This window comes from Eptesicus fuscus, chromosome 11 (assembly GCF_027574615.1).
Source record: "Eptesicus fuscus isolate TK198812 chromosome 11, DD_ASM_mEF_20220401, whole genome shotgun sequence".
Lineage (NCBI taxonomy): Eukaryota > Metazoa > Chordata > Mammalia > Chiroptera > Vespertilionidae > Eptesicus > Eptesicus fuscus.
Genome location: NC_072483.1, coordinates 51,803,291 through 51,818,028, shown reverse-complemented (window position 1 = coordinate 51,818,028; position 14,738 = coordinate 51,803,291). Strand labels below are relative to the sequence as shown.

Below are 14,738 nucleotides of genomic sequence, written 5' to 3'. Positions count from 1 at the left end.
TAGGGCCTCGGTGCCCACTCGGTCCTGTCGCCCTCTCTTCTCCTCTCTCTGCTCCTGTCTCTTCTTTCGTCTCTCTTGCAGCCTTCTCAGTTCTTTCTCTCCTGGTCCTAATTTCTATTCCCCTCTCTTCTTTCTCCTTTTCCCCTTCTCCTACTTTTCTGCCTCCTTTTCTCTGCTCCATCTCCTGATATTCTCTCCTCCTCTCCCCTAGCTGTGTGTCACAGCCTCTATCTGGATCCCTGTTGCCTCTGCCTTTTTCTCTCCCAGCGCTAAAGCAAAGGGGATATCCTGATGGCCCCTCTAGAAGCTGGGGGAGGGGGTGTCTGCTGAACAAAAGGACCTGGAGTTCTTCTCTCAGGGTGCCCAGCCTTCAGCTCTCCCCCAACCAGAGACAAGCCACCCGGCCTCTGCCCTTCTCACCCTCTCTGCTTTCTGGCGGGATGTGGGACCAGCCGGCCTCACAGACAGCCCAGTCCCTGTGTGGGAACCCCATCAAGGCCTACTTATCTGCCATGTCTCCCCTTGTCTCCTTTCTGTCCTTGGGCCTACACAGTCACTGCACCACCCTCTCCCCAAGCCTGTTGATTTGGGGGGTGTCTCTCGGCAGCTCTTGCCTCCTTGCTTGACTCAGCACTGAGGACCTCCCATCCGCTTGCCCCAAGGCCTCACTCTCCTTGGTGGCCGCTTCGTCCCTATTTCCTAGCCGAGGGATCCAGGAAGGGCCAGCGCTTTCCAAAGGTAAAATCAGGCTCTCAGAAAGAAGCTCCCACAAACCCAGATCCCAGAATCCAGGCTAGGACGTTGCTCCTTCCCCAGGATTCCTCTGCCCAAGCAATCGGAAACACTGAGTCCCGGGGCTTAGCCCTACGCCCAGGGCAGGCGCAGGCTGTGCAGCGGGGTCCCTCCGTGGCTCCGGCCGGCCACTGCGGGGGCCCCTGACGTGAGCTCTGCCCACCATGCGGACACACAGAGAAAAGGCGGGTGGTCAGAGCTCATATCTCTTTTCTGGCCAACGTCCCCCCTCTCCCTCTTTTTCTCCTCCCTTCCCTTTTCCCTCCCACTCACCCCTCTCCGCCCCCACCTTCCTACCTCTGCTTCCCTCCGAATACAGCGCAAACTGGTCGGTGGCGACTGGAAGGCAAGGAACCTCCCCCGCCCCCCCAGAAACTGCCCATCCTTTTGTGCACCTCCTCAAAGCTGGCACCTTTACCCAGATTCCAGCTCGACCCCCTTCTCCTCAGCCCGACCGCCCGCCCCGTTATCCGCCTCCCCATCCGCATCCCCGGCCTAAGCCTCCTTTTGGGCTTGTAGTCGACGCCCCTGGATCCTTCTCCTAAAATGGCTCCCGGGACACTGCACACTAGCCCTGCGGCAGCTCAGGACCTGGGCAACCGCGGCGGGGCCCCCCGCCGGGTCTGTCTGTGTCTGGGGGCACACAAAATTCTCGCGCCTTCTCTCTGCACGGGGTGGGGCACAGGCATCCCTCTACCCCCCAAATAAAGCCTGCTGGCTGCCTAAGAGGGAAATGGGGAGGACGAGCCATTCAAGTTCAACGACATGGCGATGGCGGCTCGGGCTGGAGCCGCGCTTTGGCGGGGGAGGGCTCGGCATCTGCAGCGGCTCGCGGGTGTAAAGAGGAAAGGGGCCGGCGGGGCCCTCTGCGCGTTCGCACCGACCCCCGCCCCCCACACCCAAGCCAGGGCTTTCGTTCTGGGACCAGCCCGCCTCGTCTTTTGGCCCCAGCTCCCTTCTCAGTCTTTATCCCAAACCCAAAGAAAACCGCAACCTCCCAACCCGCGCGTCCCGCTCGAGAACCTACCGTGAAGACCCCGGCGCTGTGGCCTTGTCCTTGCCTGCGCGACCCCACTCGAAGCGCAGGGAGCGCACCGCACCCTCCCCGCACAGCCCGCAGCTCCGCGAGTGGTAGCTTTCCGAGCAGCGCCCGGACGCTATGCGGTAATGTTGAGCCACCCGAGATAAGACACTAACTTGACCTTAACTTTGTCAGGGCGCCCCTGGTATCTGGAGAACGTGAACAGACACTGTCTGGCAGCTCTCGTAAAAGCTGCCGGGGGAAGGGATTCTGAGTCATTTCATTTATTGCCACTACAGTTCTGCAAGAAAGCTTTTCCTCCCTGCCAAACTTTAATTATTTATGCTCTTTTAGGAAACGAAAGAAGAGGAGGAACGAGGGGAAAACACCCAGAGCCAGTCCCTTCCTGCAGAGCCTTCGGAATGAGCTTCCTAAGTCAAGTGACTGGAGGACAACAACAACAACAAAATGTGGGGAGATCACCTTTGTCCAAGGATGATCCGACAGGCGCCCAGCACCCCCACCCCCACCCCCACCGCCACCGCCACTAAGGTGGGTGGATGCAGCTGGGAGAGGGGGGGGGGAAGGGCACCCCCTTCCAGGCACACACATGAATATTTACAACAGTTCTGGATTTCTCCTCCACCCCAACCCCCCTGCCTCCCGGAAGCCTCCCCAGCCCGCCTCCCTCGGGGAGAGCCCCAGGCCTTAGAAGCGTCCCGGTAGGCTCCCTGAGTTCGCAGCCGATTGAATGCCAGAAGAAGCAGTTTTGGGTTTTTTTTTCTTTCTCTCGTTTAAAAACCGTTTTCTTGGTAAAGAGGCCTGCCTGGACTGCAGCATTTCCGAGGACCTATTCGTCTTTGTGCGAGGGAATGTTGAGCACTCAGACTTCAGCATCCTTTCTCCTGGGCGTTTGTTTCTTGTGAATTTCATCGTGGTTCCAAATCCCCGCCCGGATTTCAGCTCCGGCTGCTGCGGGAGAGAGGACACACCGCCACACCGCCGCCTTTGTATGTGTGCGGGTCAGTAAGAGGAATAGATTTGAAAAACATCGCCCAAGCCATACGCCACAGACAAGATTTTACACTTAGAATAATTTCAATCTGTTTGGGGAGTGGTCTCCATGAATATCTCCTCCCACCCTACGAGCCGGGCTAAGGAGAAAGAACAGGATGCTTTAATGATGTATATTAGAAAGAAATGGCCTCCTGCATGCTGTCTCGGGTCTTGGGTTTAAGTCCGGCTTCCTGTTCCTTTCCCAGCCCCTGAACCTCAGGTCGGAGTATGGTCTCCTCTTTTGTTTGGATGTTTTGAGAAACCAGCTCCAGGTACCAATGCGACCCTGAGCCCCACAAGATGGGGAAACATTTCTAAAGAGAGGGCCTCCACAGCCTCTTGGCTCCTTTTCCTCCGTTGTATTTTTTAAAGGAGCTGCTTCAAAAATATTTTTAAAGTACACGTCAAATTCGATTGTGGGAAGGGGAATTGGAACCATTAAATAGTCAGTATTGGAGATGTGGCAGTTTTGTTCATTGTCCCACTTGCTAAAAACTAGAAATTCTTTACTTTCCCTGTCCCAGCTAGCTGGAGCCGGGGTCTGCAAGAGGACAGTGAATACAGCAGGCCCCTCCCTGCTTTCCCTGACTGAGCTACAGGCTTGGAAGACCTAGCGGTGCAGAGGCCACATTTCCCCAGGGAGTTTGCTGGGCTGAAGGCAGAGGTGCCACAGGGCATAGCCTTTTCCAGAGAAGGCTGACCAAAACATGGCAGGGCGAGATGTTTGTATTGAAATATGAGGAACCTCATAACTTGGTAGCCTCCTCCCTGCCCCCCCCCAACAATAGCAAGCTTTCAAGTTTGAGAATTTAGGCAAAATACAGAAGCCCCTGCCTGCAATAAGCTGAGGGTTTGCTTAGTGTGTGAGACACACTCAAATCTGTCCACGAACCCCCCTCTTCGGTTATTTCACACACATTTTGTTCATACATCATTTCCTGACTGACTTGGAAGACATTTTCACAATTTAATGAACAATCAAGTCAATACCTACAGTGAAACGGCAACCAGGAAAGAAAAAACTGAATTTCATGGCCTGAAAAACATTAGGAGGGAATCCGAAACGGTTTGATAAATCAACATCAGTCCCTTGACAGCTCGGCTGGGACCTGGATATTTATTTCCACTCCAAACATTTCTATGTGTCTGATATATACAAGCTATTGTTTTTGACAAAATCAACACAAAATAAAACATGCATGACAACTCTTAGATAGCAGAGAAAATGCAATTCATCTAAATATCAACTAAAGTCAGTTTGGCTGAGGCTCAGGGGCTCCTTGTGAGGTGCCCACTCTAGATCCAGGGCCTGGTCCTCCACTGAAAATAAATCATTGGACTTCGGGAAGGAATTTTCAAGCTCTTAGGCTGTTGTGCATCTTGCTAGGAGTTGGGGGCGCTAATTCACAGAAGGAGAGGGGAAAGAAGCAGGGATGGTAAAAGGAGTTTAGGGGGCCCTAGGGTTCAATGAGGTTAAGACAGGGTACCCCAGCACATGTGGAACAACTCCTTTTGGCATCCTGGAACCCCAGCCTCCACAAAGTAAGCCTAGCAAAGCCCAGGGCCTTTCAGACTCCATGGGGGGAGGCCAGAGATGGCCTCAGAAAGGGCACAGCGTTTGGGCCCCTCATGGATTTGGAGGGGGGTGGAGAAGAAGAGGGGAACTTCTACTCCTCTCTACTTGGTCAAGAGCTGCTTTGAGGGGCCCAGGATCTGAGGAAACTCCTTCCTTGCCTGCCCCCTGACTGATCGATGGAGGAGCTCCACTTCTCCTTGCAGTGGCCCGTTACTGTAGTTTAAGGAAGAAAGACACGTTGACACCTTTACCCACCTTGACAGGAAAGTCGTATTTACATTCGGAATGTAGGACACCCCTCCCCCTTGCTCACACCATTCTCCTGCCCCTGGACATTTCCCCCTCCTTTTAGTGCAGCCCAGCCTCAAAGCAGACTAGCAGCTCCTCATCAGAGCTCACCTCTGGGGGTCCAGTTACAAAGCGCAGGGCTTTGGCCTAGGCGTGTGTGAGGAGGTGAGAGAGGTAGGGGAATTTTACCAGTCTTGGCTAGGAAGTGCAGTTTGCCATGGAGCCCAGCCTCCCGTGTCCCATTCATGGGAAGGAAGTATCCAGTCCATTCCCCCACGCTGGAGGAGCCAATCCAGCCTGAGCTCCCGAGGTGTTTCTGCGTTTGCAGGGCCACACTCCTTCCGCTTTCCTCCCGAAGTCTGGAGACCCAGGGCCCTTTTGTCCTCCCAAACCACCCAGGGCAGAGAGGAGGGAGTGGTGGTGGCACCCTTTCCTTTCTCCAAAATCAAGATTCTGGCTTTTCCACGAGGGGCTTTGGCTGCAAAGAGACACAATTATGCCCACAGCCCTTTCCACTCTGCCCTGCAGGCCTTCCTAAGTTCAATTGCCAGCTAAATGTAGACGGGATTGGGGAGGAGGGGAAAGGGAGAATAACTATGTGAAAGCAGAAATCCAAGTAAAAGGGAGCCGGAGTGAGCCCAGGTTTAAATGCCGCAGTCAGAAGCTAAGACAGGTGCGCCTAGGCCCCCACTGGGGAAGCCTCAAGGCCAAGGTTGTGCTGCAACTTCCACAGCCCCTCCGGGAAAGGGGAAAGCCTGGAGGTCTCCAAATCTGGCCAGGTCTCCAAATCTCCTGCTGGCTTTTGGGGCTGCAGACGGAGCGGGAGGGTACCTAGGACCAGCTGAGAAGGAGCAGAAGGAAAAGCCCCAGTCTCGGCTCTTCCTCCACGCCAGGCTTCAGCTCAGAAAGGAAGGCCCGGCCATGGCCAGGCCCCGGGCTAGTATAGCGCCAGCGCCTGCTCGCGCAGCACCACGCGCTTCTTCTTCATACGACGATTCTGGAACCAGATTTTAACCTGCTGGTCGCTGAGGTTCAGCCTGTTGGACAATTCCTTGCGCTTCTGTCGGTTGATGAATTCGTTCAGGAGGAATTCGTTCTCCAGCTCTGCAATCTGCTGCTTGGTGTAGGGTTTCCGCTTCTTGCGGGCCCTCCCGGGGGCCGCCCCCCACGGCAGGCCTGCAACACAGCCCGAACCCTAGTCAGCCCAGCCTGCTCCCTGTAGCCTGCCCGCCCCCGGAGGCTCCCTCCCCCTACACACTCTCCCCTGCACCCCACCTCCCGTTCCTGCCCGTCCTGGCCCGGGGAGCACGGCCAATGTTTACCGTCGGGCAGCGAAGGTCGCAGGCAAGATGCGACGCCCGCTGCCTGCACTGTCATGTTCAAGTTGAGCGGGCCCTTGGCGTCGTCCTTGAAGCCGGCGGCGCAGGGGGTCCCCTCAAGCAGGGCCGCAGAGCCGGGCGCGGCACGGCCCACACCCGCGTAGTCGTACTTGGTCGATTTGAGACCAGCGGCTGCGGGGGCCAGGCTAGACTCGGGGGCAAAGGGCGGCCGCGCTCGGCCGCGCTCCTCAGGCCCAGCGACCGCGTCGGGCGTATAGAACTTGGCCTGCTCTTCGGGTCGGTCCTTGGCGCCCAGGGGCTGCAGGCCAAGAGGCCCGGAGCCAGCCAGGTAGGGCTGCGAGAAGCTGCCGAAGGCGGTGGCACCGGCAGGCTGCGCGGGGGCGCAGGAGGCGGGCGTGGTGGCCCAGGGCAGCGCGCCGCGCGGGTACGAGATGGGGGGCAGCGCGGCCAGCTGGCCTCCATTGGGCCGCAGGTTGGAGAAGTAGAAGGAGTCCGGAGACTGCAGATTCAGGAGCGAGCCCACATAGCCCGCTCTGTACAGACTGCGCTCACACATCTCCAACAAAGGGCTCCGGCTGCGCTCGCAGCAGTATTTAGTTACAACCGGGAATAAGAGGACAGGCTCAGACGATTGGACGAAACTTTGCCTGCAGGTTCTTCAAAGCCGGTCATTTCAGCACCGCCTACATCCCCCGACCCGGTTTCCCCCCCTTCAGGGTATTATGATAACACCCGCAATATTTGATGGTGAAGGACAAGGCTGCCAGGCAGAGCCAAGGCATGTTGAGGGGAGGGGAAGCCTCTGTGAGTTTCCAGGCCCAGGGTAAGGAGCTGGGGGCATCGGGCAGAGGGTGCTTTTGCCCGAGTGTCCCTTGGGACCCTTCTTGGTCTTGATTGGCTTTGCACTCCCGTTTCCTCCGCTTACCTGGGCCAGGCTTGCTTCTCCCAGCTCGAAGCTGCAGCTGAGGCCTTTTCCAGTACCCGGTGACTCTCGGCTTGTCGGAAGATCCCGTGGTCCGGTGCGGCCACCAGCTCTATCCCCAGGCCTAAGCAATGCTACTCCCAACCCGTTCCTCCCCGTCCGGTCTCTCTGGAGAGGACTCTTCACCAGGGACCTGGCAGCGAAGACCCACGCACTGCCTGAGCTCTGGGTCCAGGCTGCAGGCACAGCCCCAGAGTTTCGATGACGGAGGAGAAGTGCATCACAGACTCTCCCAACTTGGGCGCCCAGGAAGGAAGCTTCACACCAATCCTGGGTGCTTCTTCATGGCCAAGCCCTCTGCTCCGGAGGAGGCCCTGACGGGGCAGCTCGATTGGCCAAGGCTACATTCCTTTTACCGCAAGGAGTCACCTTGGCGACTGCATCCTGCAAACCAGAAGTCCAAGGTGTTTATCCACTCTGCGGCGGGCCGAGCACGCCGAGCTCCCCCGACCTGGCAAGGAAGGAGAGCAGAGCCAGAACCACCGGTCGGGAACAGCGGGGCGCGCGGAGGGAGAGGGCCAGCAGCCTCCCTCCGCTCAGCGCCTCCGGGGGCTCGGGGGGCCGGCGGGTTCCGGGGACCAGCAAATACGGAGGTGGGCGGGGCCGCGCTCCTTTGCGGGGAGCCCCGTGGCAGCCCCCGCCGCAGGCCCCGGGTCTAGTCCGGTCAGAGGGCTAGGGGTCCCCCTCTCCGGCCTCCGGCCCTAAGACCCCCAGCGACCCCTGACCGGAGCCCGCCCCAGCCTGCAGCCCGCCTCGCGGTCCCCGAGCCAAGCTGGAATTGGTTAGCCCGCCAGCCCCGGCACCCGGACCACACAGGCGCCGCCGGAGGGCACGGCTGACCACCGCGCTGCGACTTTATTGTGTGAGTTATGGCGACCAATTGGGCGGCTCTGGGGAACGCAATCGGCCTCTTCCTCCCGCTCTAGGGCGGGGGTAGGGGGTGGGGGTGGGCAAGTCGGGGGCTCCTCAGACTGTCGGTTTCCTTAGGCGCTCAGACATTGAAAGGCGCTCCACTCCCCGTCCTTTCAGGATGGGGGGTGGGGGGTGGGGAGGGGGGAAGACACAAGCTGCAACCTCAGTTCCTTGGGACTTAGGGGGCCCAGGCTCTCATTTTTTTTGAAACTCGCCCCGTTTTTTGAGGAGCTACAGCCTCCCCAGGCTCGAAAGCTCCAGCTCCAGGGGTCCCTGCGGTCTCCTCTCCTCCCAGCTCAGTAAGCAGAGATTCCGGTATTTCCAAGTCTCCTCCGAACACTTAGCAGTCTCACAGCTGCGGTTTGTGCCCCCCCCCCCCCCCCCCCCCGACTAAAGATAGAAAAGAACTAAGTGAGACACAGAAAAAAAAAAACACACACACACAGAACTAGATTATTTTTTTCTCCTTGGCGCAGCCGCCCCACCTCATCTCCTGAGTTTATGATTTCCGAGGGCCGGCAGGCAAAGTTGGATGCATGGAGCTGGGAGCTGGGTACAGGGGAGGAGGGCGGCGGGGGGGAGGAGGCAGGCGGCTCCGCTGGTAAACTGGAGAATGGGAAGGAAATTTGGCCTTGGAGTTAAACGGCGAGCTCTGCCAATGCCGCCAACTGCCCAGGAGATGGCGAGCGAGCTCCACGCCTGGAGAGGCGCCGCCGCTCGGTCAAGATCAACAGTGAAGGGCGGCGCAGCCGGCCTGGCGTCTCCAGCCGGTGCGGCCCCGGCGCTCCGCCGGGCGCGGCCCAGCGACGCGGAGAGCCGGAGGCCGTGGCGGCCGGGCTGGCCGGGGCCGCGAAGCCAGAGCGGCTCCGCAGGCTGCCCACCCGGGGAAGCGCCGCAGCCGCCGCTTTGTCTGGCGGCGTGTCCCGGCTCCAAAGCCTCCTGCGCCCCTCGAACCACGCGCAGACGCGCGGGCCTCGATTCTCCACCCGTGGCGCTCGAAACCCGCCGGGCGTCGGAGGCGCTCTCCGCGGGGCCTCTGTCTGCACCCGAAGGCAGGGCCTCTCCCCCAAGCTCCCAGCGCTTCGCGGCTTCCCGCGAGCCTCCTTTCCCGCACTGAGCCCACCGACCGGCTCCTCTCCTCCCTCCTCCCTCCGGGATATAAAAGGAATTCATATAAATAACCCAGTCTTCATCTGTTATTGATTTAGCCGTCAATTCAAATTCCGCCGGGAGAGCGTTTAAGCGCAGTTTTAATCTTCAGCAAACCTCCCATTTCTCTTAGGCGGAGGGAAACTGACGGGGAAACTACAGAGGAAAGGAAAACCTCGAGGCAACCCCCCCCCCCCCCCGCCACCCACTTATAGGAAACCTGAGAAATGGACCCAGGAAATGGAGTACGGGCCCCTGAATCTGGAAGTTACAAAAAGGAAGGTGAGGAAAACGACGATGGAGAAGGGAAAACAGGCCCGTTTCGGATGAAAACACATCTTATGAGAAAAACAGAAAATGTTAGTAATTCTTCCCAAAGTGGAAGGTCGGGCATGGTGTGGCCCCATTTTCAGGGGTTCTTTCTTCTCCAGAGATTGAATCGTGGTCCCTTCTCCTCCTCCTCTTCTTCCACCTCCTCCTCCCTCAGTGTGTGTGTGTGTGTGTGTGTGTGTGTGAGAGTGAGAGTGAGTGTGAGAGAGAGAGTGAGTGTGAGAGAGAGAGAGAGAGAGAGAGAGAGAGAGAGAGAGAGAGAGAGACTCATTATTAAAACCAAGTTGGCCACCCCGCAATCAGTTGCAAGATAGGAGAGAATCAAGCCGTGCCAGAGAAAACGAAAGTAGCTTCGAACCTCGGATCTCTGCGCTTTCTCTGGCAGATGCCTAAAGGAGCCCTCCCACCAGAAGAGTTTACATACTGTGTGAGGTTTTAAACATCTGTATTGAGCTTACATTCCAAAAAGTTAGCAACCACTAAACTGATTGTGCCTGGGTGTTAACAATGACAAGGCACCCCATTCCGAAAGGGCCGTTTCCCTGAGAGGCAAAAAGAAAGCTCTTAGTGCCTAAACTTTGCGTCCAGAGGTTTAGGGTGTATAATTATGGTTCCAGTCTTCAACTGCTGCGTGCAGGCAGCCGAGAGAAGGCGATAAGGCAAAGGCTGAAATGTTTCTTTTTCAATTGCCAAATATGGATATGTCTAATTTCAAGACCTTCCTAGAGTAGATAGATATTTATAACAGCCTTTCTAAGAAGAAAACCTCCAAGTGAGCATGTTTTTCTGGACCCAGGCACATACATATTGATTTTTAAAATAAAACTGAATAAATTGATAATGTTCAAAGAGAAGTAAAATTTTATTGGAGATGTTTTTGAGGTGGTCTGGTAAAAAAATATCATTTTAGACACCACAAGTTATATCCTCATTTAAAGTCATCACTATTTATATTAAAGCCATGGGAAAGGGGGGAGGAGTGGCCGAAGTGGAGAGGAGGGGGTTTCCAGAAATGGTGTTGAGCTTTCATCACCCATAGGAAACATCATAGTGATTTGGATAACAAAATTTTATAATAAATAAGAATAGTTTCTAGAGGCAACATAAGCTTGGAAAAGAAAACAAATGTATAAAGACTCAGAGGAAATAAGAGAGTTCTGTTTATTTGCATCTCCCTAGGAGTAAAAAGTGATATTTAAATGCCTGAAGCACTGCTCATGTATCCCAGCTCACAGACATTTCATCTACAAAAATAATCTCTCAGTCACATAAATATGCAGCACTTTAAAAGTAGTTATCACTTTCAGAAACATCCTTTTTTCTTCTTCTTCTTCTTGGACCTTAAAGCTCCACAACTTTTGCATTTGTTAGATGTTGCATAGCTCTGAGAGAGGCCCAATACATTTCTTCAGGTAGTCAAATTCTTCAATGGGTTCTGGGTAAAAATTCCCACTCACGGTCATATTAATTTAGCCTTTCTTCTGGGGATGGAGGAGATGGCCTCAATTCTAGTCCCACAGACCGGAAGCCAAGGAGAGGGTTGCATTTAGATCATCCACATTTAGATACCTCTGACAATTGCAGCCATTGAAATATTTGCATCTAGAGCTGGGGTAATAAAGGCATCCACAAGGACACATTATTTTCAAATTAAAGATTATAAAAGCACAGGTCTACAAGGTGTATTAAACACATACAACTACAACAGCAAGTGAAAGACCCAAAGTCGAATAGATTGTCTTCATCCCAATACAAACCCTATTTAATAAGGTAGCTGCTTTTAAGGCCATCGCAGTACCTCCAGCCTCCTGTTTCTAGACACTTCCAGTGACCCTGGAGCACTGCCTGCCCAGAGCTGTTTTCACTTGCTTCAGGGCAATTGCTGAGAGGTAATTATTCAATTACCCAGTCACAGGATATGAATGACTGCAAACTTTTTGCCCTAATGGATTATGAAGATAATCAGTGCTGGAAATAGGCATTTAAAGTGATTTAAAAAAAAATAAATCCCTAAAATCAGAATGGCACTTCTGAAATTCATTGGGGTGGGGGAGGGTATTCAAAAATACTTCAAGTCCTTTATACTGGCCTGGAGGGAGAAACAGAACATTAAAAAGTCATAAAAAATAAACCTAGAAAAGAACAAAATCAATATTAAACAAGTAAGAAACAGAAACAGAACTACAAAGTCAGGTTGGATAGCAAAAAGTTTTAGAGCAAGATAAGGGGAAGAGAGAAAAAACAATTCACAAAATGTGCCATTACTGGCAGGGGGTGGAGGGAATTAAATACATATTCAAGTCTTTCCAAAGGTCTTTCGGAGACGACGGAAAGCATTTAAACGCGCTGTGGCCAGTCTGGCCCACATCAGGACACAGTGTCTTTGAGCTTGGAGACGATTTTCTTGTCTTTCACTCTCCGGTTCTGAAACCAAATGGTCACTTGTCTTTCGGATAGGTTCGTGGCAGCCGAGATCCGCCGCCTCTTGTCCTTGTTAATGAACTTGTTAATGGCATACTCGTTCTCCAGTTCTTTGAGCTGCAGTTTGGTGTAGGGCACCCTCTTCTTCCTCCCACGACGGTAGACACACATGTCTGGCTGATTTAGAGCCACATCCCCTGGTATAAAAAAAAAAAATAGCACGGGAATCATTAGACCCGAATATCTGCAGCACCTAGTTGGGGACTGTGTGTGTGTGTGTTTGGAGGGGCTACAGTGACTAAAGAAAGCCAGGCTGTTTACATTTTATCATTATTTACAAGACATTATTTACATGTTATTAAAGAAAGATTATTTACAGTTCAAAGTGAAGGCCTATTTGATGGATCATCATGATTTCTCAAACCGGCATCTTAACAAGCCTGCGATTTTTTTATGGCGTGGTTATTGGGGATGTTCATAAGGACAGTTTCAGCAAATACCGGTTGTGCACATACAAACCATACACAGACTTTAAAAAAAAAATGCAGGCTGTTTGTCCAAGCTTCGATTTCTTGTGTTCCTGTGTTTGAAACTTGTGAGCTCTAGTGGTTACTCTGGGGCATTCATGTCCTTGAAAAGTAGGGCCCAGCTCTGTGACACCTCTTTGGGGAAGGGGAACCACGGCCCCACTGAGCAAAGGGCACGCAAAGACGTTCGACTTGAGGAGAAAAAAAAAGGCCTGTATCCGTACGTAAAATGAAAAGGGCTGCGAGAAAGTTTAAAGCAAAGGAGGAATTTACAGATTTCACACTAACTGGGTTCACCCTGGCTGGGCAAGGACAGGCGCCCACTCCCAAGTAGGGGCATACACTCCAAGTCCTTTCTTTTCCTTCTTTCCCTCCCTCCTGTCCTCCCTCCGTACGCCCCCTCCCCACCAATGTCCTTACCCGGAAAGGATGATTTCCAAAAGTGGGAGCCCTGTGGCTGGTCCTTGGCGCAGTACACCTGGCTGTTCCACCCGTTGGCCAGCGTCCAGGACTGGTAGCCCTCCATGGAGATGTACGCCTCGTGCCGAGGCTCCCCGGAGCCGAAGGTCGACACCATGTCGATGTAGCCCGGCACGTGCTGGTAGGGGCTGGTGTAGCCCTGGTAGAAGGACACCTCCTTGGCTCGCGCCGGCACCTCGTTGGCCGGTACGCTGCTGCTCGCCAGGCCCGACACGTCCATGTACTTCTCCACCGGGAATCCTCCCAGCGAGGAGTGCGGCGACGACTTGAGAGCATTTTGCTGTAAGCCCATCCCGTGCGACATGCGGCAGCTATAGTAGCCGTTGCCGAAGTGGTAGCCGTAGCCCAGAGCTGGGGCGCCCGGGGGCGCTGCAGCGGCCGCCCCGGGCGCAGGGCACTCTTTGGCCGAGGGAGCCTCCGGGCGCGCCGAGACCACAGCCGAAGACGACGACGACGAGGCGGAGCCCGCGCGCTCCGAGGTCCCCGGGTAGGCGAAGCCGGACGCCGCCGCCGCCGCCGCCGCTGCCGCCGCCGCCGCCGCCGCCGCGCGCCCGGAGTGCGTCCCGGCGAACACCGGCGCCGAGAGGAAGCCGCGACACTGGCCGGGCGCCGCCGCCGCCACGGAGGAGGAGGAGGAAGAGGAGGCTGGGGCCGCCCCGGCGGCCCCGCCGTCCGCCCGCAGCCCGTCCATGTCCCAGCTCCCGGCGCGGCTCATGGCCCGGCCTGGCCCGGCCCCGGCCCCGGCCCCGGCCCCGCGCAGGACACCATGGCGCGGCGCGCCTCCTCCCTCCTCTCCTTTCTCTCTCGTTCTCGCGCTCCCGCCCTCTTCCTCTCGCCCTCTCTCCCACTGCAAGCCTCCCGCCTCCCGCCCGCCTGCCCGCCCTCCAACAGGTTAGCTCATCGCGGGACGTTTATAAAAACGAAGTTCAGGTTGGGAGGGGGCCTGGGACGGTCGGGGGGCCGCCTCCCTCCCCGAGGGCTCCAGCTCGGGGCCGTGCCATTGGCTGCACGGGGCCACGTGAGGGTGGGGGCGCGGGAGAGCCTGGCTCCAGGCCCGCGCCCCTCTGGACCCACCCACCCCGGCCCCCACCCCTCCCCAGCCCCTTGAGCAGCCCACCTCTCCTTCCCGCCCTCCCGGGGACCCTGGCGTTCGCGCCGCAGCCACCCCCACGAGCTGATTGCGCGACCAACCATCCTAGGCCCTGTTTGCGACCGAGGCGGGCTCTGAGGCCTGCGCCTCGTCTCCGCTGAGGCTGCTTTTGCCACCTCTCTTTGGCTCCCGAGTTGCTCAACTAAATGAAGGGGAACGACAGAGATGGTCAGAATGATGTGAAAACAAACCCGTTTTTCATCCTGTTGCTTAATTACTCGAATTAGCTGACCCAGACCCTAAACCCGAGAGAGCTAATTTTCACAACCTTGCTAGGGGGGGCAAAGGCGTTTCACGCATATTATCTCAGGGATCCTCCGAATGAGGACCAATTGGAGCAGACCCTACTTATACACGTTGTCCGCCTGGAAATGCTCACAAAGCGCCCAGGGGGCCAAACGCGGAGACTGACAAATAAGTCAAGCCCACGATCTGCCCCAGCGAGAAAAGTCCGTGCCTGGTCCCCGCTCTTCGCCTCTACACTTGGGCCAGCCGGGAGTCACCTCCCGAGCTGGACTCCCCAGGCCTGGCGCAGCCGCCCCCACAACACTTAATTGAGGGCTCCAGGCGAACGCCACTTTGCCGCGGGCGCAGAAGTTAAGCGCCTCGCCTGCAGCCAACCCGTCTCTGGCATTTTGCAGCCACCCCCCACCCCGCCGCCCCCGCCCGTCACTCACACCAATTAATTGAAAACTTCACTTTCCCAGGAACCTT

At 55.9% G+C, this 14,738-nt stretch overlaps 2 protein-coding genes across 2 annotated transcripts; both read right to left on the bottom strand.

The window, feature by feature from the left end:
- Nucleotides 1–5,670: 5,670 nt before the first annotated feature.
- On the bottom strand, nt 5,671–6,629 carry HOXD12 (homeobox D12). Its single transcript, XM_008138531.3, has 2 exons — nt 6,056–6,629; nt 5,671–5,909 (listed from the first exon to the last, which is right to left on the bottom strand). The coding sequence occupies exons 1-2, from the start codon at nt 6,627–6,629 to the stop codon at nt 5,671–5,673; spliced, it is 813 nt and encodes a 270-aa protein (XP_008136753.1).
- A 3,657-nt stretch (nt 6,630–10,286) lies between these two features.
- HOXD13 (homeobox D13) lies at nt 10,287–13,664 on the bottom strand. Its single transcript, XM_008138753.3, has 2 exons — nt 12,815–13,664; nt 10,287–12,064 (listed from the first exon to the last, which is right to left on the bottom strand). Exons 1-2 carry the CDS (start codon nt 13,587–13,589, stop codon nt 11,814–11,816), a joined length of 1,026 nt encoding a protein of 341 aa, XP_008136975.2. The 5' UTR covers nt 13,590–13,664; the 3' UTR covers nt 10,287–11,813.
- Nucleotides 13,665–14,738: the final 1,074 nt, after the last annotated feature.